Source organism: Pristis pectinata, chromosome 19 (genome assembly GCF_009764475.1).
Source record: "Pristis pectinata isolate sPriPec2 chromosome 19, sPriPec2.1.pri, whole genome shotgun sequence".
Classification (NCBI taxonomy): domain Eukaryota; kingdom Metazoa; phylum Chordata; class Chondrichthyes; order Rhinopristiformes; family Pristidae; genus Pristis; species Pristis pectinata.
The window spans coordinates 12,672,974-12,700,836 of record NC_067423.1 but is presented as its reverse complement, the minus strand read 5'-3'; the positions used below and the strand labels follow the sequence as shown (position 1 = coordinate 12,700,836).

General features: G+C 41.4%; 1 protein-coding gene across 1 annotated transcript in view; it reads left to right on the top strand.

Annotated features, from left to right (window-relative positions):
- The window catches only part of chchd3a (coiled-coil-helix-coiled-coil-helix domain containing 3a), a 234,943-nt gene that overhangs the window by 203,245 nt on the left and 3,835 nt on the right, over positions 1-27,863 (top strand). The window contains exon 7 of the mRNA XM_052034229.1: positions 24,743-24,878. Coding sequence (XP_051890189.1) covers positions 24,743-24,878 — 136 coding nt within the window. The remainder of the gene's footprint in view (positions 1-24,742; positions 24,879-27,863) is intronic.

The window sequence follows — 27,863 nt, the reverse complement described above, 5'->3', positions numbered from 1 at the left end:
AAAGCCCATCATTCTGTTCTGGGTAGTTTCTGACCAGGAGCCTGGAGATTTTTTTTTAGTATTTTTCCAGTTTTCTCACTGAACAAATGAACTATGATTGAACAGAGGCTCTATTTATTTATCAGTTTAAAATAACCTAAGAATAAGCACACATTAATAGCAGCAGAGTAGGGTGCAAAACATTCTTGTCCTCGTAAAGCAGTCTGTTAACTGATTCCAATGAGAAGTGCCACAGACAACATAGAAATTCTAGTCCTATGGAGATTGAGAATTTAGTAGTTTGTTTGGGTAGCAAGGAGTTTGTTTCAGTTGCGCTCAAAACTCAGACCATTTGAAACACATCAAACCCGAAGCATCACTCAGCAGATGTTGAACTATATCTTCTGAGTTTTGAGTGCAATTTTGAACTATGGCTTCTGAGTTTTGAGAACAGCAGATCTTCTGCATCATTGGAAGCAGAAGCAATGGGTTCCTCTTCTCAAATACATTTTCTCCCATCTAGATGGACCCAGGCAGCTAGTTCACCTCCAAGCTGGACACGTTGCTGGCTTTGCAATATCATTGCTAGGTGCTAAATCCTGGGAAATCTCACCCAACAGTGCTGTGGAACCACCATTGTCAAAAGGGGAGGTAGTCCAAGACAGCGAATATTCTCATCGGCACAAAGATGGGCAATAAATGTTTTCATGTTTTCTTACGACATAGGAAGAGACCATTCAGCCCATCAAATCCATGCTGGCTCTCAGAACAATCCTATTGGTCCCATTCCCCATTTATATCCCTGCAACTTATTCTCTCTCACCTGCCCATCAACTCCCTGCTGATTCCCCTACTACCCACCTATACTAGACATAATTTACATTAACTAGTTAACCTACCAACCTACACATCATTGGGATATGTTGGGAAACCAGAGCACCCAGGAAATGCACAAACTCCACACACTCAGCACCGAGGTCCTGTTGCTGGAGGTCAGAGGCAGCAGCACTAACTGCTGCACCAATGTGCCACCCCTGGCTACTGATGCTTATGTTATCCAAAATAAATTTAATTGCTGCCAAAAGTACAAGGGTAGAAAGTTGATGATGAGTGCTGCCAAGTTGTGGAAGTGAGCAAAAAGGTTTATATTTATTTTGCAGAATTACCTGCATGTTTGCTTTTGTTATATTGTTATTTGTAATGGCAACTTAGGATGATGATTAATTACTAGGATCACCTGTAGCTAAAACGCTGCAGTCCTGCCACATCTCGTGGTGATTGCTGGTGGACAATTGGGTTAATGGGTAGAAGAGATTCCAAGCACACTTCCATTGTCAGCAACAGCAGGGCCCGATATCTGAGTGCTAAAGGCAAGGCTAAAACATTGCCGACCACCTCCAGGCAGAGGTGGTGTGTGGCTGATCCATATCAACTTCCTCCTGAGATACGAACATTGCAGAAGCCAGTGTTCAGCCAATTCTGTTCATTCCACAAGATATCAAAAGATGGCTGAGAGCACTTTGTGTAGCAAAGGCTGTGGGACTAGACATCCCAGCTGTGGTACTGAAGTCCTGCTCTCCAGAAGTAGCTGTGCCTCTAACCAGTAAAGGTGCAACACTGGCATCTCCCTAACAATGTGGAAAGTTTCCAAGGTGTGTCCTCTTCACAAAAGGCTGAACTAATCTAATCTGGTTTACTACAAACCAATCAGCTTGCTCTCAGTCATCAGTAAAGTTATGGAAGGTGTCATCGACAGGGCTATCAAGTGACACACTCTCCGAAAACCTGCTCACTGGTACCCAGTTTGGGTCTCACCAGAACCACTCAACTTCAGTCCACTTTAGAGCCTTAGTCCAACGTGGACCAAATCATTGACTCCTCCAGCAGCACCTCCTGAACCTGTGATTTCAGACACCAAGAAGAGCAGGGTCTTCAACTCCATTCGATCACCGTTATCTGCAGGTTCCCCTCTGGGTCACGCACCATCCTGACTCAGAAATATATCACTGTTCTTCCATTGAAACTGGCTCTATGTCTTGTAACTCTTTCCCAGACAGCACTGTGGCAGCTTCAGCAGGATTGCAGTGGTTCAAGAAGGCAGTTCACCTCTTTTTCGCAAGGGCTATTAGGTATGGGCAATAAATCCTGGCCTTGCCAGTGATGCCCTGATACTGAAAATGAATGAGTAAACAAGCATCCCTCCCCCTTCTGTACTGGTGAAAATCAGCTGATGATATAAATCTGGGAGAAAAATGATGGTACTTTGTGCTGCAGCCACAGTGAAACATCACTGTCATATGAATCATATTTCCTGTCTCGGTACAAGTGTTTCCATTTGAGTTGTCACAAAACGAATCAGTTGCTTGTTAGTTCATTCTGCAGCCAGACACATCAAGGCTCTAAAAGTTACGTAAATTCCTGCGCTTCAGCATGGTCCTTCTCTGTACTATACAAAGCTTTCATCCATAGTTCCAGCAACCCAGCGTGACTCTAATGCTGCCTCCATAACAAACCAGTGGCCAGTGATTACAGGCCAGCCCGTGCTAGAAGTATTTTATTGTTTATCCTTCTTAGCTGTCTTCTCGAGCCTGCCCTATCTTAGTGGTGATTTTTCCGCACCCTGTGGTGAGCTGCCACCTCCACTATCTTTTCACTTCACCCTGACTTGTGATCTTGCGTGTCTAGTGACTGACCACAGGCAGTTCTGTACCAAAACCAAACTACCTTACTTGCAGGGTCCACATCTGGTTTGATGAATGAGGAATGTTAAATCGAGCAAAGGTGTGAATCCTATTCACTGCATTCCCCCTAACCAGGGAAGGTTGCAATTCTTGCTGGTTTGAAAGGAGGAGATGGGTGCAAAACTCAGTGTGTTGAGGAAAAAGAGGAAATGCAAAGTGCCCACTTCTACTGCAGCCTGTTAATCAGAGGAGGTGATGGGAAGTGGGATGAGAGGAGGATTATAGAAGAGGATACCTTCATCTTGGATGTCTTCCAGTCCACTGCTAGACACTCTGATGGCCACACCTTGATGAAGAAGAGCATTTTGTTCATTGGCAGAGGGTGCAGGGTAAGGAAAATCGGATTTGACAGTCTCACTCGAATGATGAGTAGAGCAAAGTTCATCAGTGAACATCATGCAGTCTCTATTTGGTTGATGTGCATGTCTTTGTGAGAACTTAAGAATTAGAAGCAGGAGTAGACCCCTCATGCCTGCTCTGCCATTCAGTATGATCTTTTACCTCAGTGCCACGTTGCTGCACAAACCTCATTATGCCTCAGATCTCTTAATATCCAAAAATATTGATCACTGTCTTCAATAAACCCAATGACTGGGCCTCCATGGCCCTCTTGGATGAAGAGTTCCAATGATTCTCTATTCACTGCATGAAGTAACTTTGTTGATCCTGAAGCCCGTCCCATTATTTTGAGATTGACCACTGTACATTGTCCCTATGGCTGATGGGAGGATCAGGTGCATTATTAATGGGCATGTGTGAGGGACTAGGCTACAGGGAAATAAAAGGGGGAATGGGATTAATGAAATTGCTCTGAAAACCAGCATAGACGATAGGCTGAATGGCCTCATAGTAAGGAGTCATGAAAAATAATGAACAGGCAGCAGGAATTTGGAGTGCTGCCTGCATCATGTCAGCTGGGCATGAATTAATTTCAGACTATGATGCCCATGTTGCTTTTGGGGTCTCTGAAACTTGACTCCCTTTGACTGAAACGGCAGTTGCCAAGAATACCCAGGATATTTGACCAAGGAGACAGACTATTGCGAGCAAAAAAATTTGCTTGTGATTTTGTGTCTGGCATTTAGAATTGGTGAGGAAGATAATGATTCAGTTAAAGGAATATGTGTGTGGTCATTTAAACCTCTCAACTGGATTGCCACTGTGACTTTCACATGCAAGTTACCACCAGTTTTATCTGCTGAAGCTGAACTTGTCTGTTTGAACTGATGGAAGCAATAGTGCAAGTTTCAGGGGCATGGCAACAGACACTCATCCTTCCTTTGAAGAAGTGTATGTAAGATGTACTTGCCTTTCTATGTGGCAGATTGAAGGCTAATTCAAGTCCCTGCTCTGTGATTTTGTGTGATTTGCAACAGATCCAGTCTCAATACAGGCTGATGTCAAGCAATACTGCATCGTTCCTCCCATAATTCTCAATCTTTTTCGCCACACTGCTGCAACTCACCCCCAGCATGCTTGCTACTAGAGTGGATTTAATCTGCAGGACAGATGAGAAACTGTTCAACCCATGTCACCTCCATTCCAGTTTGTATATTTATCTTTACGTTTAGAGGCCAAGCTCAAAGTCATCATCAGCTCATTCGCAGACGCTTGTGAAGAAAAAGAAGAAGACCTTTCACAAAATAAAGGTCTTTTACTAATTTATTCCCAATGCACAACGCTGCCCTCTGACAATAAAGGTTCACAACGAGACTTTGGAAAATACAGTTGAATTCTGACCAAAATCTTCAATATTGAAGCTGTAATGATGTCAGCCTCCAAGACAGGTATTCTGTTCTGAGCTCTGTTATGGCAGGAGATTACCAGTGGACAGAGGATATGAAGACGGAAGAGAATACAGATGCTGGAATCTGAAACAAAAAACACAGTGCAACACTGGGAGAACTCAGTGAGTCAAGCAGCATCTGTGGAGGCAAAAGGTGTATTTTACATCTATTGTCTCCACAGATGCTGCTTGACGGGAAGAGGAAATGATTAAACCTCCTTGAAAAAGTACAACGTCCCAACTGACTCAGGGGATCTCTGGCCCATGACTACGCAAATGGGGAAGGAGCATTTGGGGGCAATGAGATTCTCAAGAAGCTTGGGCAGCATGCGAAGCCAAACAGAAACAGCAAGCAGATGGACAGCACCGACTCTCATATTGCCCATCCTACATTGGCCTCATCAGCCACTGCAAAATCTACAGAATTGGAGTGGAAGCATGTCAGTCTTAATCACAAGGGATTGCCTAAGAAGGAGAACGATAGTATGCTTTGTTGAATAAAGACACACACAAAACCGAGTCGCCTTTCATTTTCTCAATCTTAATAAGGTGGTATTATCTCTTAATTGTTATTACACAGCAATCTAATCCTTTGAGAGCTGGAAGTGCAAGCTGAGCAAGATGCCATTCTGTGCAAATTTGAAGTAAACAGCATTACTCTCGTTCTCGTACCCAGCTAAGTGTAGAGTGTTTCTTTCTGGTTATAACCAATGAACTTGTCAGGGCAACATCAGATTCGATACATTTGCAAGGCTGGGTTGTGACAAATAATAAAAAAATCCTGCATAAATCAACTCGCTCTGATTCCCCCTGAGGACTTCCAGGACATGGTAAATGGGCAGTACAAAAGAGAAAAAGGCCTTTATCATGATAACAGACTTGACCTCACTCTGTGAGATGCATCGCAAAACAGGGGAGCTGAACACCAAGTATCTTAATAGTTGGTGTCGGAACATTAGCAAGTCATCTGGGACAAGGTCATTCTACCAGCCCCAGGTTTTCCCAACAGACTTCTGCGGATGATGAAGCGATCAAAGCTGAATGCCGGTACATCATCAGAACCTCATTACACACACCATTTTGCGTACACAGCTGCTGCAGCAGCATTAGAAAACTCGGATCTAAATTCATTAGAATTCTCGTTTGACTGTCGTTTCTGTCTTATTACTGAAAGAATGCTGGAGCATGCAAGCCTGTTTGCATCTGTCCCTTCCTTGCTCCACCATTTATAATCCCGTCCATTTAACGGACTATTTAAGTAGCCTCATCAAGGCACCGGGGTCAGTCCTTTTGTGTGCATTAGGGGCTGACATGCTGTAATGTTGAGCCAGTTGTGATTTCATGGACATGTTTATGAAGATTGATACAACCAAGGTTCAGTGTTAACTTTTTACTGTCACTGGCTGCATTAGCATGGTTCTGTATTGGTTTTAGCATTGATTTATGAAACAGCTGCTGTATGGTAGAGACATCATACCAGCCCTGTTACCTTCTGCCACAGACATTAGACAGCACAGCCATAAGAGATTCAAGCAATAACTATAATCATGTTCATAATAATCTTCCTCCTGGGCTCCCCATCGATTTTCTGTGTCTTCAGAGACGGCAAGAAAATACTTGTGACAATGAGCCTCTCCAGTGTTTTTCCATTGAAGGCAATTGCAACAGAAGGTTATCACTAATAATAATGATTGTCACATGTCCACACTGTGTTCCTCAATCAGGTACAGAGAGCTATGAAGTTGTATTAAATAGTGGTTAAAATTGAAATTGAGAGTGAGTGATATGAGCAGTACATATACTAACAATGGGCAGATTTGGCTAATATTTCACATGGCAAAGTAAACATGTATTAAGCACAAGAAACTGATTTGTGTTTCAGTTCATTGAACAGTTGAATGCAGTAGTCCCTCTTAATAATTGAAGCTAAAATGGAGGTAGGAAGGAAAGAAGGTTCAGTGTCGTGACATGGAGCATTATTCCACCCTTGCTGTCTCTGCATGTGTCTTTGAAATGGTGTTAATATCTGAGCTGTGCGAACAACACTATAGCTTTCACTATTCATAGAAATGATGGCTAACCTTGGTGAAAATAAAAGTCACGTGTGCATGTTATTGTGTGATCCCCATTGGTACGTGGCACATTTTAAAGAAGTCTCCTGCAGTAGATGGAACATTCCACCATTGAAGTTGTCAGCTGTCTATATAAAAAAAATACTGTCTAATAACTTGTGTATTGTGTTGGGTAGGTGCATAGTATCTTGTGAACTGTACTGGCTGTTAATATTTGTAAAACTACTACCACCATGACTTTGTTTACTAAAGCCCACCTGTTTTATAGGACCATTTCTACCTATCTCCTTTTGTTACATAATTGAACATGTCATTGTATTTCAATTCTGGTACAAGGCCAATAGGGTGTTTTGATTCAGTTCATTGTCTTGTTTTACATTTAAAATATTCCATCCTCTCAGTTTTTATTGTCTTCCCTTTGTTTCCTAATTTGGATGAAGTGTTAGACCATAAGACAAAGGAGCAGAATTAGGCCTTTCAGCCTGTTGAGTCTGCTCCGCCATTCAATCATGGCTGATTTATTTTTCCCCATTCTCCTGCCTTCTGCCCGTAACCTTTGACACCTTTACTAATCAAGAACCTATCAGCCTCCACTTTAAATATACCAAGTGACTTGGCCTCCACAGCCGTCTGTAACAATGAATTCCACAGCTTCACCACCCTCTGGCTCAAGAAATTCCTCCTCATCTCTGTTCCAAAGGGACATCCTTCTATTCTGAGGCTGTGCCCTCTGGTCCTAGACTCTCCCACTACTGGAAACTTCCTTTTCACATCCACTCTATCCAGGCCTTTCAATATTCCATAGGTTTCTATTAGACCCACCCTCATCCTTCTAAACTCCAGTGAGTACAGGCCCAGAGCCATCAAACGCTCCTCATACATTAACCCTTTTATTTCCAGGATCATTCTCGTAAATCTCCTCTGGACCGTCTCCAATGCCAGCACATCCTTCCTTAGATATGGGGCCCAAAACTGCTCACAATACTCCAAATGTGGTCTGACCAATGCCTTATTAAGCCTCAGCATTACATCCTTGCTTTTATATACTAGTCCTCTTGAAATGAATGCTAACATTGCATTTGCCTTCCTTACTACCGACTCAACCTGCAAGTTAACCTTTAGGGAATCCTGCACTAGGACTCCCAAGTCCCTTTGCACCTCCGATTTCTGAATTCGCTCCCCGTTTAGAAAATAGTCTACACCTTTATTCCGTCTACCAAAGTGCATGACTGTACACTTCCCTCCGCTGTATTCCATCTGTCACCTCTTTGCCCATTCTCCCAACCTGTTCAAGTCCTTCTGCAGACGCCCTGCTTCCTCAACACTACCTGCCCCTCCACCTATTTTTATCATCCGCAAACTTGGCCACAAAGCCGTCAATTCCATCTTCCAGATCACTGACATATAACATGAAAAGTAGCAGACCCAACACTGACCCTTGGGGAACACCACTCGTCACTGGCAGCCAACCAGAAAAGGCCCCCTTTATTCCCACTCTCTGCCTTCTGCCAGTCAGCCAATCTTCTATCCATGCGAGTACCTTTCCTGTAATACCATGGGCTCCTATCTTGTTTAGCAGCCTCATGTGCGGCACCTTGTCAAAGGCCTTCTGAAAATTCAAGAAAATTCAACATCCACTGACTCTCCTTTATCTATCCTGCCTGTTACCTCTTCAAAGAATTCCAACAAATTTGTCGAGCAAGATCTCCCCTTAAGGAAACCATGCTGACTTTGTCCTATTTTATCACGTGCTTCCAAGTACCCCGAAACCTTATCCTTAATAATGGATTGTAACATTTTACCAACCACTGAAGTCAGGCTAACTGGCCTATAATTTCCTATCTTTTGTCTCCCTCCTTTCTTAAAGGGCGGAGTGACATTTGCAATTTTCCAGTCCTCTGGAACCATTTCTGAACCTGGTGATTCTTGAAAGATCACTACTAATGCCTCCACAATCTCTTCAGCTACCGCTGTCAGAACCCTGGGATGGAGTCCATCCGGTCCAGCTGACTTATCTACCTTCAGACTTTTCAGCTTCCCAGGCACCTTCTCCTTAGTAATAGTGACTACACTCACCTCTGCCCCCTAACTCTCTCAAATTTCTGGCATGTTGCTGGTGTCCTGCACAGTGACAACTGACACAAAATACTTACTCAGTTCATCCACCATTTCTTTGTTCCTCATTATTACCTCTCCAGTGTCATTTTCCAGCAGTCTGATGTCCACTCTTGTCTCTCTTATACTCCTAATATATCTGAAAATCTTCTGGTATCCTCTTATATATTATTGACTAGCTTACCTTCATATTTCATCTTTTCTTCCCTTATTGCTTTTTTAGTTGCCTTCTGTTGGTTTTTAAAAGCTTCCCAGTCCTCCAGTTTCCCACTAATTTTTGCAATATTGTATGCCCTTTCTTTTGCTTTTATATTGTCTTTCACTTCCCTTGTCAGGCACGGTTACCTCATCCTCCCTTTGGAATGTTTCTTCTTCTTTGGGATGAAATGATCCTGTGTCTTCTGAATTACTCCCAGAAACTCCTGCCTTTGCTGCTCTACTGTCATCCCTGCCAGGGTCCCCTTCCAATCAGCTTTGGGCAGTTCCCCTCTCATGCCTCTGTAGTTACCTTTACTCAACTGTAATATCGATACATCCGATTTTAGCTTCTCCCACTCAAACTGTAGTGTGAATTCTACCATATTATCATCACTGTGTCCTGAGGGTTCCTTTACCTGAAGCTCCCTAATCAAATCTGGTTCACTGCACAACACCAAATCCAGAATTGCCTTTTACCTAGTTAGCTCGACCACAAACTGCTCTAAAAACCCATCTCATAGGCATTCTACAAATTCCCTCTCTTGTGATCCAGTACCAATCTGATTTTCCCAAACTACTTGCATATTGAAATCTCCCATGACCACTATAACACTGCCCTTTTTACATGCCTTTTCTATTTCCTGTTGTAATTTGTACCCCACATCCTGGCTACTATTCGGAGGCCTGTATATTAACTCCCGTCAGGGTCTTCTTACCTTTGCAGTTTCTTAACTCTACCCACAAGGATTCTACATCTTCTAATCCCATGTCATTCCTTGCTAAGGATTTGATTTTGTTTTTTACTGACAGAGCCACCCCGTCCCCTCTGCCCACCTGCCTGTTGAACCCACCCCCTACTATTTAGTTTAAAGCCCTATCCACAGCCCTAATTATGCGATTTGCCAGGACCCTGTTAGCTTTCCATCCCTCAGTATTGTTCTTGTAATTGATGGTACGGAAGACCCAGTTGTTATGCCACATGATTTTCCTTGCTCTTACCTATCCATCTCCATTCCTGCAGGAAACCACTCACCCTTTGCTCTGCTTTTCCTGTGCTAATGCTGGAATTAGCAATGTAGAGGACTATGGGTCTGTTCGAAACAGTGAACTGAAGCATCAGCATTTAATACCACTTGATTAAGAATTTGCATGTGATTTTGGGATTTGGGCTCTATCATATTCATCTTTGCTGGTAGTTCCGATGTCAGTCGCTGGCTATCTCCTCCCCACTGTCCACTTCATCTCTAACTTCCACAGATTCGTTGAAAAGTAGAAGTCACAGTCAAACACAGAGTCAGATGATTGACATTTGACCTCCTCTTCTTCTGCTGGACGTGAGTGGCCTGAATGGCATAACACCATTGGTATGAATGGAGTCGCTGATCCTGAGTAAAAAGCAAACTGTTTATTTTTCATTATTTTTATCACAATATTTTAATTTTTTAAATATTTTAATTATTTAAGCCTATTTTAACTAATTTTAAATGTTTTTGATCATTGGTGATGCTTTAAAACAATTGAAAGGCCTTGGTCAGCAGCAAGCTGCCAAAATATTGTCCTGGGGCTGGGTCTCAGGAAACGTCACTTGATATCCTGTTCACATTGAAGGACGTCTCACAGGAATGGAAGTATGGATCTCTGTATCCAGATCAGGTCACTGAGTCCTGCCCAACACTGTGCGTGGCTATTCGGACAGCGAGCTGGATCCCAAACAACAGACCTAATCATTTAAAACTAACAGCAAATTCTTCCGCTGGGGCAATTATTGATCTGTAGGGATGATTATTGATTTGTTGGGATAATCATTGGTCGATTCCTATTTTAGAATTAGAAGGGATTCAAATCAAAATAGGGTTTTGCACCATATCCCCTAAAAGATTTTTACTTCCAACAATATTTAATTAACTTTTTGCACGACTTGCACTGAAGACTTGAATATGAAATGACAAAAGGAGCATTGGTTTCATTTTCAGTGCTTTGAAAAGGATTTACAAAGTCTTGGCCATCAACTTGCGCTATTTTGATATTTAGTCTATCACACTGAGAGATTACAAACTCAGTTAATCAGTTTCAAAATTCATTTACTTTGGTTCCTTTCAGTGCTGAAAGAAAAGTAGTGTTTTAAGCAGTATATCTTGCATATTTATTCATTACTCTGAAAATGAGGACAGCAGGAATACTCTCCCTTGTGTACAGTTTTTACCCAGTTTTCCAACTGTTTCCATGCTTCATTCATTTCTGTTCTACTCATTGTTTTCAGTAAATTTATTTTGCAACCTATGGCTTTTAACATGAAGGCTTAGATATGATGCCTCATTTGTTTCAGTCGTCTCCTGACTCTCAGTGCAAAGCCAACAAGTGCAGCAAACATTCAGATGGTTTACACATTTTTTTAACTACACCTGCTGGCCCAGGTTTTTCCATTTAAATGTCAGGAAGTTCAGGATTCCCAAGCAAGTGTATGCAAATACAGAAATCCTGAACTTCCTGACAAGTGTTTGCCAGGTTTGTGCTGGTGTTCTGTGTCAAATATCGTCATGGAATTCAATGCCAAAGCATTCAACTTCGGGCAGTTGTCAGGGTGGACCCAGTGCAAGAGGATTGAGTCCATTTCACTGCAGAAGAAGGGCTGTAAAGGAACAAGGTAACATTTGAGCATTGTGTATAATTAATACTTTAATATTTTTAAATGTTTTAATATTTTTCTAACATTTTCCCTGCTATTGATGTGAAGCAAACTGAGCTGTAGTTCTCCACTTTCTTCCTCTCTCCTTTCTTAGGTTTTGGGGTCATGTTCACTGCCTTCCAGTTTGTGAGAACAGGTCTAGAATTATGGATGATGACACCACAGTGGTGCAGCTTGTAGAGCTGCTCCCTCACAGATCCAATTCCTGAAGGTTCATTCCTGATCTCCAATGCTACCTGTATGGAATGTGCATGTTTGTCCTGTGTCTGAGTGGGTTTCCTCTGGGTGCTCCAGTTACCTCCCACATTCCGAAGACTTGTGGGTTGGTAGGTTAATTGGCCACAGTAAATTGTCCCTTGTGTGAAGGTGAGTGGTAGAATCTGGGGGAAGTTGATGGAAAAATGGGGAGAATAAGGGGTTAGCATAGGATTGGTGCCTGACGGTCAGCGTGGACTGGGTGGTCTGAGGGGCCTTTCTCCATACTGTACGTGGCACGGTAGTGTAACGGTTAGCATAATGCTATTACAGCGCCAGCGACCCAGGTTCAATTCCAGCCGCTGTCTGTAAGGAGTTTGTATGTTCTCCCCATGTCTGCATAGGTTTCCTCCAGGTGCTCCGGTTTCCTCCCACATTCCAAAGACATACAGGTTAGGAGCTGTGGGCATGCTATGTTGGCACCGGAAGAGTGGCAACACTTGCAGGCTGCCCCCAGCACATTCTCAGTAATACAAAAAGATGCATTTCACCGTGTGTTTCGATGTACATGTGACTAATAAATAAATGTCTTATCTTATCCATAGTCACCACTTTCAAAACCCTAGAATACAGGTCATCAGGTCCTGGAGATTTATCGGTTTACAGTCCCACTAATTTCTCCAATAATTTATTTTTCTTGATGCTAAATTCTTTGCCTCAAGTTCTTAGGGTGCATTTTTGTGTCTACCATCACAAAATATTTGTTTGAGTTCTCTGGTGCTTCCTTATTCCCCGATTAATTTCTCTTCTCTCAGTCTGTAAGGAAGCCAATTTTTCTTTTGCTAATTTTTACCTACTTCCATATCTATAGAAGCATGAACTGTCCATTTCACATTGCTCACCACATTACTCTCGTGTTTCACTTTCCCTTTCCTTAACAATAACTTGGACCTTTCCTAAATTTGCACCTTTTCTAATTCTGAGGCATATTGCTCTTCTTGGAAGCATTTTAAGCTTTTTCTTTAGATCTAATGCTCTTTACTCTCTTTTTATCCACAACTGGATCAATTTTTATGCCTTTGAAGGGATATATATTTGTCATCAGCTGTGCATTAATTCTTTAAATGTTACCTGTTGTCTATTATCATGCCTTTTAAAGTGTTTTCCCTATCCAATTCATGATATAAGACCCTGGTTTCAGATTGAACTAGATCACTATCAATTTTTATGTACAGTTCTGTCGTATTGTGATCATGAAGGCCTATAAATTACAAGATTATAAATTAACTCTTTCTCATTGCACAATGCTATATCTAAAGTAGCCTGTTCCCTAATGGTTTCTAAATGTACAGGTCTAGAAAACCATTTTTATATCTACTCCATGAATTCATCCTCTACACTATTACTGGTACCTTGCTATGCCTTGTCAGTATATAGTTTAAGATTCCCCATTATCTTGTATTTCTTCTGTTACATGTGATTCCAGTTTCTTGGTTTATCTTGCCCCTTGCGTTACCACTGCCATTTGGAGGTGTAGAGATCTGTAGACAACAAATGTTTTCTGCCTCTTGTTCTTTCTTAGCTCCAGCCAAACTGATCCTACTGCTTGATTTTCTCAGCTAAGATCCTTTCTCACTGCACCCTTTATTATGTCCTCCTTTTCCATTTTGTCTATTTCTTCTAAAAGTTGAATCCTAGAGTGTTTAATTCCCAAACTTGGTAACTAAATTTCTATGTTGGTTTTAGATCACACCCATTTATTTCTGATCATGCCGTTAATTCACCTGTCTTGTGAATATTGTGTGCATTCAGTTTTGTCCTTCTTTGCCGCTTTGACTTTAATTGGAGGCATCCTAATATGCTTGTATGCTGTCCCTTCACAACATTCTTGTTATCATTATCCATTTAACTTAACTTTTTTTCTCTTTCTCATTAGCTTTCTACATTTTCCCTGATCAGAACCCTCTCTTGCTCCATGCCCAATGCCCCACCTCGCTATGTTGTTTAAAATCTTATCTGCTGCCTTAGTTACTCAATCAGTTCAGTTGAAGTGAAACCCATCTAGACAGGCAGTTCTACGGTACTAGTGTCGAAGTATTTTGAAATGGTGAGAGGCTCGAAAAAGTGTTACAAGAGGATCTTGGGGTGCAGGTTCGTGCAGCTGGAGCAAACCAACAAGAAAGTAAATGGTATGTTGACCTTTACTGCCAAAAGAATGGAGAGCAAAGTTAAGGAAGCATCAGTAGAGGATTTTTGTGAGACTTCACCTGGGAATTTTCATAAGTAAGGGAGGATATACTTGCCTTTGGATTGGTGTGGTATAAATTTACTTGATCAATTCCTGAGAAGAGGGGCTTATCCTGTGATGAGATATTGAGAGAGATTGTCCTATTCTCACTGCAGTTTAGAAGAATGAGGGGATCTAATTGAGACATTGAAGATTCTGAAGTGATTGACAAGATAAATGCTGATACACTTTCTCTGGTTGGGCTGTCTGAAACTAAGATGGATTTAGAATTAGGGGATCAACTATTTAACACTGAAATGAGAAGAAAATCCTTCATCCAAGGGCTTGTGAATCTGGTATTTATTGGGTGTATTCAAGGCTGATGTATAGATCTGTGAGCACAAAGGGAATCCAGCAACATGAGTTTAAGGGTGGAGAATCGAGTGATATATGGATCATTGCAGGTAATTAATAGAGTGATTGGCGCTGGAATTGTGCGATTATGGAGACCAGGGACTGAAGCCAATCATTGAGTCACTGGTAGAACTTCAATAGTGTCCCCTAATTTCACATGTATCAGCTAATGACTTCTCTGTTCAATGTGGCTTAGGACAACACCAGGAATCGTCTTTATCCACTATAATACTATATATTTTTCTTAGTTTAAACATTTTCTCCTTGTTCAGGAAATGAAGCTCTCTCCACCCCAGTAATATGCAGTTAATATCTTCAGTGAAATTGTACATCACAACATTAATAACTACAGGCACCAATACATCTTAAATGCAACACTTAGTGCTGTTCTGTAAATCCCACTAATCTTATTAAGAAACTAGCAGGACAAATGGTTTTCTAGAGCTTTTTGTAAGCAATCCATTTTTGTCCTGTTTGATTTAATTTATTTAGCATTATAAATACTAATACCAGAGTCACGGAGATTAGATTTCCTGTTCTCTTTCTCACTTTGCTGCTCTAAGTGATTTATGTTAAGTCGTGAGAAACATTTTTAGAAAATGCCAACCTTATCTTTTTCCTTAAAGAATTTCACAGTATCTTCTGGAACTTACAAAGAATGGAGGGAAAATCTGCTCAGTACTTAACAGTAGAACAGGGCTAGCTCCTTCTTATTTAGTTTCTGCACTGTATGGTCAGAAATTTGGTGAGTACCAGACTCTGTTTCAAAAAATAAATGGTTTTCTTTTTCATTTACCCTGCCCTTCCCCACTCTCCCCCCATTGCACTAAATGATCGTTTTCTCCCTCCCTCGCCATAGCTGGCTGACCTCTGCTGAGGTGTGGTTTCACAGGCATTCATCATTATCTGTGTTACACGGAGAGACTGGAATAAGAGTTTAAAGCCTCAGGATGATTGGAGGCTTTTTTGGTCTAAGTTGAGGAGAAGCTTGGAGTCTTCTATCCTAATATAACTCCCGTTGTTCAGTCGACGAATAGATTCGAGATTGAAATTGATTTTTTGGGCAGAAGAGAACTCAGGGATGTAAAGCTAATCTGGGAAAATATAGTTGATGTCAAAGTTCACTTATGGAATGGCAGATCATGTTCTCTATTGAACCTGATCTCAGACCTAAAAAGCCGAACAGATGGTGTTTTGTGACAATCCAATTGTTTCCTGGTCACCATGATTGAGACTGATGTTTATTCCATTTTTATTTAATTTGAATTCCCCAGCTGCCTTGATGGGATTCAAGCTCATGCCTCCAGCTCACTAGCACAGGCTTCTGGATACTGGTCAACTTCCTCTCTCTGCTATCATACCTCGTTGGTCCATGCCACTGTTTATGGCTCAAACAAGCCTCTTCTCACTCTACTTTGTCCAACCCTATTAATGTATCCTTCTGTTACTTTCATTGTCCTTGATTTATCTAACTCCTGTTAAAGGTGCCACTCCATGAATTGGAGCTCTGAATTCTAACCAATCTCTTGGTAAAGAAATTACTCCTAAATTCTTTGCTGAATTTAGTACTGAATGTATTATATTTGTAGACATTTATAGTTGGACTCCTTGTCATGTCTACTCTATGTCATCTCTACATTCATCCTGTCAAACTGCTTCAGAATTTTAAAGACCTCAATGAAGTCACTCCTCAACATTACTTTTCGAGAGGAAAGAGCCTATTCAGTGAGTTCACAGTTCTGGTGCCATCCTTGAAAGTTTCTTTGTCCCTTCTACACTGCCTTTATATCCTTTCATTAATGCAGAGACCAGAATTGTACAGTTCTTAAGTTTCAACATAACGACTGAAGAATGGCAAAGTTGTTTTAGAAAATGCACCCCACTGATCAGCTGATCTTTTGGACCTCCCTAGAAAATCTGAGAGAAACTGGATATTTTTGTGAAGTTGATGGCTGGAGAGCAACATTCTGACTAAAGGTTTGGAAGCAAGTCAAAAGGTTGCACTTTCAAAGTTGAGGTGCATCTAAAAAGGCTGCTCACAGATAGGTGGCCTCGGGTTGGGTCACTTCATTAATTCTGTCTATCTGAGGCAGGTACTGTCTTGCCACCTCAATAGTTGCAGTTTGTACATTCAGCCCAGTCCATTGCACTTTAGTATGTACATGTTAGTGCATCGTTTTTAATTTTAGGCTTCAGGAAAATATGCCTGACAACCTTTGGCTTTTCATGAGGATTGTTTTGCAATGGTGATTTAAGTATGATGTCTGAATTTTGAGGCTATTATATGTACAACGTGGTGTGGGAAGGATGAGGAGGCTAAATTAAATACTAGAAAAGGCAGGGTCATTACTGAAAGAAAATGCTTTCCTGCGGATTCACATTTCTTCTGCTTCTTCTGTCCTTCCCTTGACTTGCTTCCACTCCAGTCCTATGGATTTTGAGTGGCTAATGCGAGACCCATACACTCTGCCAAATAGGGTAGACTGAGCCATAGTGTTCTCCTTCCACCATTTATTCTGGGTTTCTGCTACCTCCCAACGAAGATACTCAAGGTTCTCAGTATATCGTACATATCGTAGTGTGGCTCAGGTTGGTATGCTTCAATGAATAAGTGAGTGATTACTTGGAGTTTGGTCTTCAAACATGCACTCATTCAAGCATTCTCTGTGTAGTGCAGCTCAATGACTGAAGTTGGGGTGATATTGGTTCTGGTGAGGAGGCAACATAGGTTGACAGTTTTTACATTTGTCCTGTAGATTAGCAGCATTCCAGCAGAAAGACTGAGGTGCAATAAACACTAACTCCGGCAGCACAGGTTTGCAGGAGTAGAAAGTATGGCTGTCTCACCCAAGTTGGTGCCGTCCATGTATGAGTTTATGTACGAATGGCCATCCAAGCCAAGAGTGTCCTCTCTAAACAGCCAGACTCTCACTTCCCAGCAGACATTACAGGATAATGTTCAGGAGCAGCTGATTTTGTTGGTTTATCACAGATGCCTTAAGATAGAAATCCACTTTAGGTTTTTTAAACATCACAAATAGTCCTTGTTTAACATGTGAGCTGCAATTCAATCTCTGGATTCAGATGATGGTGTAATCAACTATTGCCATTTTTGACATCATGTGGTATCTCCCAATTAAATTACAGCCTTGTTACATTCTCCTAATACATCAATTATATTCTTCCATATCCATGCAACATTTGAAGAATTATTTAATTTGTTCGAAATGAAAGAATTAATCTCAGTGATTGACAGTTTGATCCGGGCTACACCATCCACATTCTTATTACTTTTTGTTAAAATTTAATTTGTTGTGAATTTATCTGCATCTCATATGAATAAAAGTAACTTAACCTTGTGTCCCAGAACATTAAAAGCTGCTTGTCAATGTATGCTGCACAGCTGAAGTAATCCAAGTCCCATGTCTTCTTTGTACTCTGATTCTTTCCTTTATGACTTCTCTTGATGCTGAAGTAAAGAAAGTATATTTTCAATCGTATATAGTGTACCGTGTATGCAATCATGTTTGATCCTCCCTCTATCATTTCATAAATTATGCAAACAAAATATTTGTGTAGCAAAAAGGAACATAACCACTTATCTGCAAAAATACAAACAAAACAGTATTGAACCAATCGTCTAATTGAAAATATGTGATTGAGTTTTCCTACAGGTAAACCTGTGAATTATGACTTGTATGGTAAGTGGATGGGGTCAATACCTCCTCGCACTCCGAGTGGAGTTCTTCTAAATAATGAAAGAGTTTGCTGGAAGGATGGGTAGAATGAGCACTTTGCCAATTGGTTTGGAGTTGAAGGTGGAAAGTGGATATGGACTCAGTGAAAGTGGTTAAGTTATGTCCAAAGGGACTGTGTGACTCATTAACTGACTCTTGTTTTCTGGAAGCCTCTTTCTGCAGGACTAAGTTCTGGTTAATGTCCAGTTACGATAAGCTTCTAATTTTGTCGGAATATTTAATCAGTGAAGAAAGATTCAGTGAACACAAGCTGGTGGTGTACTCTCTGTTCATATAGTGCAGCTGTAGAGTATTGTTGACTGTGAATGGGAGAGAAATATATGCAAGCCTGAATACATATAAAATGCTATCCTGGAATCAGTTAGTTTGAAGCTCTTGTATGCCATTTGTTTGAAAGGAATGAATTGGCATTGGCAATTAGCAACTAACAGCTGCTGCTGCTCATGTCTGCTTAACAAAAAAAAACAAGCCTTCACAAAGAATTTGATAACAATCAAAGGAACTGAATAATGCAGAATAACATAGAGCTTTACAGAAGTTCAAATTCACTGCAGACTCTTAAGTTTCATTTACTACACTTGGATTTCCGGAAGGCATTTGATAAGGCGCCACATCAAAGGTTACTGAGAAAAATAAAAGAAAAAGAAAAAAACTAAAAGCGTACGAGGTAACATTGGCGTGGATAGAAGGTTGGCTGATTAACAGACTAGGCATGAATGGGTCTTTTCTTAGTTGGCAACATGTAATGAGAGGGGTGCTGGAGGAAATTAAAGGTGGGGTCTCAACATTTTACACCTTATATAAGTGACCTGGATGAAGGCACCAAAGATATGGTTGCTAGATTTGCTTATGATGCAAAGGTAGGGTGTGAAGAAAGCAAAAGGAGACTAAAATATAAAGGATAAATGTAGGATGAGTGTGTAGGCAAAAATCAGACAATTACTAGAGGTTTGAGTGCAAAGGGAGAGGGATTATGTTGTATAAAACATTGATGAGACCACATCTGGCAAATTGAGCATTATGCAGGAAAATGTGAACTGATAATTTTGGCAGGAAATATATAAAAATATATTATCTAAGTGGTGACAGACTGCAGAGATCTGAGGTGCAAAGGGATCTGGGCATCTTAGAGCATAATTCTCAAAAGACTGGTATGCAGTTACAGCAGGTAATTAGGAAAGCTAGTAGAACGGTATTGTTTATTGCTCGGGGAGTTGAATACAAAAGGAGGGAGTTTGTGCTTCAGTTATATCGGGCAGTGGTGAGACCACATCTGGAGTACTGTGTACAGTATTGACCCCCTAATCTAATGATGAATGTAATATATTGCAGGCAGTTCAGGGAAGGTTTTACAAGACTAATATCTGGAATGTGCTAGATTGACTTATGAGGAAAGGTTGGACGAGGTAGGTTTGTATCTGCTGGAGTTTAGAAGAAAGAGAGTCAACTTGATTGAAACATGCAAATCTTTGAGGATTTTGACAGGATGGATGCAAGAGAATGTTTCCTCCTGTGGGAGAATTTAGAAAATCAGGAGTCACCCATTTCAGAGACAGATGAGGTAGAATTTTTTTCTCTGATTACGTTGTGGGTCTTCAGAATTCTCTTCCTCCAAGTGAGGTAGAAGCAGAGTCTCTGAATATTTTTAAGGCAGGTTCTTAAATAAAAACATAAATTGCCAGACACACTTGGGTCAGGCAGCATCTGAGCAAATTGAAACAGTTGGTATTTCCGGTCCGAGACCCTTCATCAGGATTAGGAAAAGGAGAAAACATGTTAGCTTTCAGCATCAGAGAAGGTGAGGGAGATAGGGAGGGGCGGGTAGAACAAAGAGAGTATCTCTGATAGGGCGAGACCAAATGCGTTAATGTCGCAGCTAGAATCAGATTATATTTATTTGTCTGTTATGTGTTGTTATTAGTGAGGCTGTGGGGTATGCCCAGCAGGTTGGACTATATTAACAGAAGAAAAACTGAGCCAAAATAATGTTAGGCAGAAGTTGCAAGTTATTATACAGAAAGAGTGAGTAATCTAAAGCTGGAGGATTTCATATTGAGTTCAGAAGGCTGCAACGTGCCCAGATGGAAGTTGAGATGCTGTTCCTCAAGTTTGCATAGTAACAGTGCAGGAGGCCAAAGATAGATGGGTCAGAATGGAATGATGAATTAAAGTTAGCTAATCCTGATGACATTTCAGCAGGTAAGATTAGCCTTTGAATCAATGATGGGAAAGTTTATGTAACTACTTTTCGTGATATTTATTAATGACTTGGATGAGGGGGTAGAGGGGTGGGTTAGCAAGTTTGCAGATGACACAAAGGTCGGTGGTGTTGTGGATAGTGTAGAGGACTGTCGAAGCTTGCAGAGGGATATTGATAGTATGCAAAGCTGGGCTGACAAGTGGCAGATGGAGTTCAATCCGGAGAAGTGTGAGGTGGTACGCTTTGGAAGGACAAACTCCAAGATGGAGTACAAGGTTAATGGCAGGATTCTGGGTAGTGTGGAGGAGCAGAGGGATCTGGGGGTTCATATCCACAGATCACTGAAAGTTGCCTCACAGGTGGATAGGGTAGTTAAGAAGCTTATGGGATGTTAGCTTTCATAAGTCGTGGGATTGAGTTTACGAGCCGCAAGGTAATGATGCAGCTCTACAAAACTCTGGTTAGACCACACTTGGAGTACTGTGTCCTGTTCTGGTCACCTCATTATAGGAAGGATGTGGAGGTGTTGGAAAGGGTGCAGAGGAGATTCACCAGGATGCTGCCTGGATTGGAGAGTATGGATTATGAGGAGAGGCTAAGGGAGCTAGGGCTTTTGAGACATGATAGAGGTATACAAAATATTAAGAGGAACAGATAAAGTAGACAGACAGTGCTTCTTTCCCAGGGCACCAATGCTCAATACAGGAGGGCATGACTTTAAAGTAATGGGTGGGAAGTTCAAGGGAGACATCAGAGGGAGGTTTTTCACCCAGAAAGTGGTTGGTGCATGGAATGTGCTGCCTGGTGTAGTGGTGGAGGCAGATACATTGGTCAAGTTCAAGAGATTGTTAGATTAGCATACGGAGGAATTTAAAATAGGGGGATATGTGGAAGGGGTTAGATAGTCTTAGGCGTGGTTTAAAGGTCGGCACAACATGGTGGGCCAAAGGGCCTGTATTGTGCTGTATTGTTCTATGGTTCTATGATTCTAAGTGCCCTGGATGCTGGAAATATTCAGCAGCTCAGGCCATACTTGTGGGAGTAGAAGCAGAGTTAATGTTTCAGGTCAAACATCCTTCATCAGTACCGGGAAGGAGACAAAAGAAGAGAGTTGAGCTGCGGGGAGGGTGGGGGAGGAGGGTTATCTCTGATAGGGTGACTGGGGTGACCATAGAGATAAGCTGTAAATGAGGTTATCCTGGTGAGTGAATGGGAGCAGTTAGTGAGTGAGAACATGGACAAAAGAACCAAGACAGTAGGAATTATGAAGTGCAGAGCAGAAAGACGTGCCTGGCAAATCGGAATGGACACGTCCTCCACTCCCAGAGGAAAAAAACACAATATCACAAATGGACAACTGACACAGATGGAAATTAAGTTACCTGAAGTTGTAGAATTCATTAGGCTGCAACGTGCTCAGATGGAATATGAGGTGCTGTCCCTCGAGCTTGCATTGGGCCTCAATGCAACAGTATAGCAGGCCAAGTCCGATAGGTCAGAGTGAGGTGGGATGGAGAATTAAAATGGCAAGGAACAAGAAGCTCAGGGTTGCCCCAGCGGACTGAATGCGGGTGTTTGGCAAAGCAATCACCCAACCTGTGTTTGCTTTCTCAAATGTATAGGAGACTGCATTGTGAACACTGAATGCGGTACACTGGACCAGAAGAAGTGCAAGTGAATCGCTGCTTCACCTGGAAAATGTCTGGGTCCCTGATTGCTGGGAAGGGAAGGGGTGAAAGGACAGGTGCTGCATATGTTGCAGGTGTTTCTTTTGTGGTAAAAAGGGATCTGAAGTTTCAGTAGAACTTAAACAGTGTTGTCATCATTAACATCCTCAGTATAACCAAAGCAGTTCCACTATTACTGTGTGTTATTTTTGTTATATTTTAATATGTTCTACAAGTTGGCTGAATAATTTCAACCATCAGGTTGGAGCATCTGCATTATTTTCCAATAACATTAGCTTTTCCAGTTTGCTAATCTCCTGAGGCAGCATTTATTCAGACCTTTTTTTTCATGATTTCTTTCCATTGGAACCAAAGGGGTCTTTTAAAATTCTTTTCTGGGGATGTGGGAGCACCTGGAAAGGCCAGCATTTATCTCACATCCCTAACTGCCCTTCAAGCAGGTGACAGTTAGCCACCTCCAGCTGAGTGCTACACTTGGCCATTTCAGGGGGCATTTAATACTCAGCCACACTTCTCTGGATCAGGAGTCACATACAGACCATAATCGGTGAAGAGAACAGATTTCCTCCCTTAATGAACCATTTCCTTATGTTATTCTGGTAGTTTTTGTGGTCTTTATTCATAGTTATTATTGTTGTTCCTAATTCCAGATTATTATTTAAATTAAATTCCACAAGTGCTGTGGTGGGATTTGAACTCTGCTCTCTGGATTATTTGCCCAGCCATCTAGATACAATTCCAGTGCTTTAACTAATGTGCCACCACCATAAGGTGTACAGTGATTAAATTACCAGACAGCTAATCCAGAAACCATGGCACCTGTTGTATTTAAATTCAGTTAATAATCTGGACTTTATAAAACTTACTTATTCATAAAGACCACTAAAATATTGCTTATCATCTGTTTCAAAAATAATCTTCTGACAAGAAATCTGCCACCATAGAGACCCAAGAGATTGCAGATGATGGAATCTGTTGCAACACACAAAGCACTGGAGGAACTCAGCGGGTCAGGCAGCATCCATGGAGGGAAATGGACAGTCGAAGTTTCGAGTCGAGACATCCTTACTTTTGTGACCTGGCACATTGGTGGATCTGGAGTGACAACCAATTGAACTGTAGATTTCAAGAGAACTTCCAGTAATTGACAACAACTAGCAAAAAGAATTACAGATTGTTTTTGAAAAATATAAACTGAATTGCAGTGAAATAGGATCATTATAGATTCTGATCGTCTTGTATTTCTTGGGGAGAGGGCTTTGAAAAATGATTTTTCAAAATACTCTTTCCAGCAGCAGTTTATTAACATGAATAAGGATTGTTCGGGTCTGTTTGTTTATTGCCTTGTTATTTCTCAGTATTGGAAAACAGCTGATAACTATATGCGACTCATGCATGCATGTAGCTCACATCCGTCTCGAATTGAACATATTCCATTTCTGGCCTTTCTGAACAATTGTTCTGATTGCTGGATTGAATTGGTTTCCACATGTGGACAAACAGATGGAACTATTTATCATTAAGAGTCGCTCTGGGAATTTGGATGTCGTGTGCCTAATACCCCATTTATATTGGGGCTCTAAATTCACACTTGTGCTGAAATTACAGCTTAATGGCAATAACTAGTGAATTATGAAGAATGGGAGAGCTGTCTTCTCTTCCTGGGTTAAAATTTCCAGATACTTTCCCCCAGAGCAGCACAGCAGGCAATTGGCTTTGCACTGATATAATTAGCTTTGCTTGGTCTAACACCCATTTCTGATCTGCAGCCAACACCAACTGTAAATGAAAATTAGCTCTTTGTTAGTTGTTTATACAGAAAGTAAAGCATATCTGAGATTGATTACAAAATGGTAGTTTGCTCTGTAGATTCTGATTTTATTCACAGATTAATTGATGTGCAAAGGAAGTGGGTGTCAATGAAATCCTAACAGAGCGAGTGAAACTTTAGCATTTTGTCATGGACCTCAGTGACACTTTAAATTCATTCTTGGGATCCGAATGTCACTGGCAAGGCCACCAGTTGTTGTCCATCCTTAATTCCTCTTGAGAAGCTGGCAGTGAGCTACTTTCTGATGGACGTTACAGGTTTATACACTGCTGGATATCAGAGTTCCATCATCATGTACAGTGCCTGTGTGATTTTCTTTTCTAAAATAAAACAATCCATAACTGACATCCCCTCTCTTCCACAACCCTGGCATTACATGCTGTAACCCTACTCCATCCTATTTGCTAGCATTACCTGAACCTAATTCTGTCATCCCTACTTCACCACAGAACCTTGAGCAGACCAGTTATCAGATCTGGTATTTTGTGTGTAGATGTAATGAAGAGGTAATTATAGTTGAGATCTGCAAATCAGTGAGTGCTGGTTTGTTTCAGAACTTTATCTTTGTGACCTGCCTCTGTGCAACATTTCAGGTTAGTGTGATTAAAGCAGAACATGATCTCAGGGGACACTGTGTGTAAATGGTTCTAGTTCTACCAAAATATTATCCAGATGCAGTCATAAGTATGTTCATACTGCACTGGTACCAGGCTCTGGTTACAGAATGTCACATCTCCTTGTACAAAGTGTTAGCTGCTATGAAACTTCTGTGCAATCTAATATTGCATCACTTGTGTTAATCCGTTTGTTCACTGTAATCCAATTTTTCTTGATCTCGTTTTTCTCCCCCAGGAGGTACAAGTCTCGACCCATCTGTGCTGAGCTCCAGGAGGATGTCCTCCGCTGCTATCGACAGTACCCAGACCAGACTCTCAGCTGCTCTGCATTGGCCAAGCAGTATGTTCACTGCATTAACTATGCCAAACAGGTGAGCACAGTAATACCAGCCACAGAGCTGAAGACAGGCATTCGGGTGGGCAGTGGATGCAGTGTGATATGTTTAGACTTCAGTGAACTGTGCTTCATTTGTTAGCTCTTTTTAATATCTTTTAACTTCATCATGTAATCAATTCAACTTGATCTTTTGAGTTTCCTGACAATTTTGTTCATCCAAGCTCCACCCAAAAGTGTCATTATGTTACAGTAGATTTTTCCTGATGGTTCAGTGACCACATTCATAAGACAAGATCTGATATGACGGGCCTTGCTCACTTCACTTGGATAGTGCACCAGAGGGCTATCTTTGAAGGAATCGGCATTTTTCTAGCAAAAGGTCGTGCTTCCACACAGAATTTGCAGCACAGATAAAAACCGTTCTGTCCAGCTGCTCGGTGCCAATGATTATCTTCCACAAGAGCCTCCTCCCATCTCAACGTCTTTTAAATCTAGCAGTGGCTTATGGTGACAAAGTGTTTACGCTACTGGTTTAGTCTTTTGATCCAGCGAAGTCACAGGAGCTGGGAATTAAATATATTTTGGAGTAAAAAGATAGAATTCATAATGATAATTGTGAAGCTATTGGATTTTCATAACCCTTCCTGCTATTTGGCATCATTACCCAGTCTTGCAAGTATTCTTGACATGTAACTGCCCATTGAAATGGTCTAGCAGCCATGTAGTGTGGGGGCAATTGGTGACAGACAATAAATGTTGGCTCTGCTGGTGATTTACATTCTTCGAATGAATAAATAAGGCTTTTTTTTCTCTTCTGGTTGCAGCTCTCGGTTCTGGTGCCAGTATGTTTTATAAATACCTCAATGAAATGCAAGGCAGCAATTCCATCAAGTAATTATAGTGCAATGCTGCCTATGAATGCTCACAGAACAAATATATTCAATTACTGCATTAAACTAATTTTCATCTGTTATATTGAAACTATTGAAAGTCTTGTGATGCTATTAGGCAGCTGCACTAAATATCTTAGAGGTGTTGTGATGTAGGTGAAAAAGGCACAGAACTGAGAGTGACCCAAGTAACTGAATGTGTTATGGTGTAATTACTATGGAGGAACAGGAGAAGCAGTTTACTGGGAAACAGTGATTGTTACTTAAACAAAAACAGAATGCTCAGGAGATATGGCAAATTGATCTGTATTGATAAAGGATGTGTATCCTTTATTATTTAATGATCTGTTTATCTTTTCTGGACAAATGTTCAATATTTTTCAAAGCCAAAAGAGAACATCACTGTACAGTCAGTGCCAGTCCTCCAGAAAATTTGCTTGTTATTATCTTGGCAAGAGAGTCTGATTGAAATACTTGAAGGCAGGAAGTTGTGGATCGTTCCTTCTACTTAACCACTTCTCCTCTTAGACAATCCCTTGGGATTGCAGGTGATTTGCTCTGGGTCTGAGATGGCTCACGAATTCAATGTGGGAGCTGCACATTTTGCTGTAGATGGGGCAGGTGGTGACTAGGTACGTGGTCCTTGAGGTGGTCCACTGCTTATACAGACCTCTGTGGGACCCCGATGCATTCCCTCGAGGTTCTCAACACCATTCCAAATGCTCCTTTTCCATTTTGAGCCATTGTGGGCCAGAGATTCCCAGGAGTCAGTGAGAATTTCTTCAGAGGGGCGAGCACATCCTTGAATCTTTTCCTCTATTTGCCCAGTGATCAGACAATGACCACAGTGATCAGACAAACAGACAATATATTGTCTGTTTCAGGAGTCTTGTGTCAGGCATGTAAACGAAGTGGCCTGCCCACTATGGCTGACTGAGTGTAATTTATGGCCTCAATATTGGGAATGTTGGCCTGGAAAAGGACAATGATATAGGTTAGTTTATTCTCCAGGAAATTTGGACAATTTTGCAGAGACCATATTTTTCCAGTGCCTGGAGATACTTGCTGTAGGTAATCCAAGTCTTAGAAGCATATGGGAGGACAGAGACCACTGTTGCTCTAGTAGACTACGAGATTTATGCACCAACCACACCACAAGAGGTTTGTACTTGTCTATTCAAATACAAATTTCTTACATATTTTACCTGTACAACTTTTACATCTTTACCTGTACATACTTAACACTTCCTGGAGCAAATGATACATGGACCACAAAGGATTAATTCAGTCTCATTGGTTAAGGAGTTTGCCCTGATCACACACATCCCAGGTCCTCTGTAGAGGACATTGCATTGTTTTGACATTGTACTTATCCCATGTTCCAATACTGAAGCCCACAGAAAGTCTCTGTGCCATTGTAATTGTAATGAACATTCACCACTGCCTTCAATGCACTAACACCGTCTTCAGTAGATGGATGAAAAGGGTACTTGAAGATCAGGGCCTCATGACCTTCTGGACAGTAGTGATTCCTGTCCACCTATAGGCTCCAGAGACCTGGACTATCTACAGCAGGTATCTCGATGGACTCAAAAAATCCCACCAATGCTGTCTCTGCAAAATCCCTAATATTAACTGGAAGGACAAGCAAACCATTGTCTGTATGCTCTCCCAAGCCAACATTCCTTGTATCACTCAGTCACTCTCAGTCAATTACATTGGGCTGGCCACATCATTTACATGCCCAACACCAGAAACAGACACCCTATTCCAAGCTCTGGCATGGGGATAGATATCAGGCAGACAGAGAAAAATATTCAAGGATGTGTTCAAACTTTCCTTGAAGAAGTGCAACATCCACACTGACTCCTGGGAACCTCTGGCCTATGCCAATGCAAAGTGGAGAAGGAGCTTTCAGGATGATATTAAGAACCTCAAGGCCGTTCATCAGGAGCACACACAAGCCCTGCCTCAGCAGCAGAAGGGGCATGTCACCTCCCAAACTACCCATCTGCATGCCCCATCTGTGGAAGACTGCAGTTTCCACATGGGCCTCATTGGCCTCCTCAGAAACCACAAAACCAGAGTGAGAATAAGTCATCCTCAATGTCAAGAGAGTGCCTAAGATG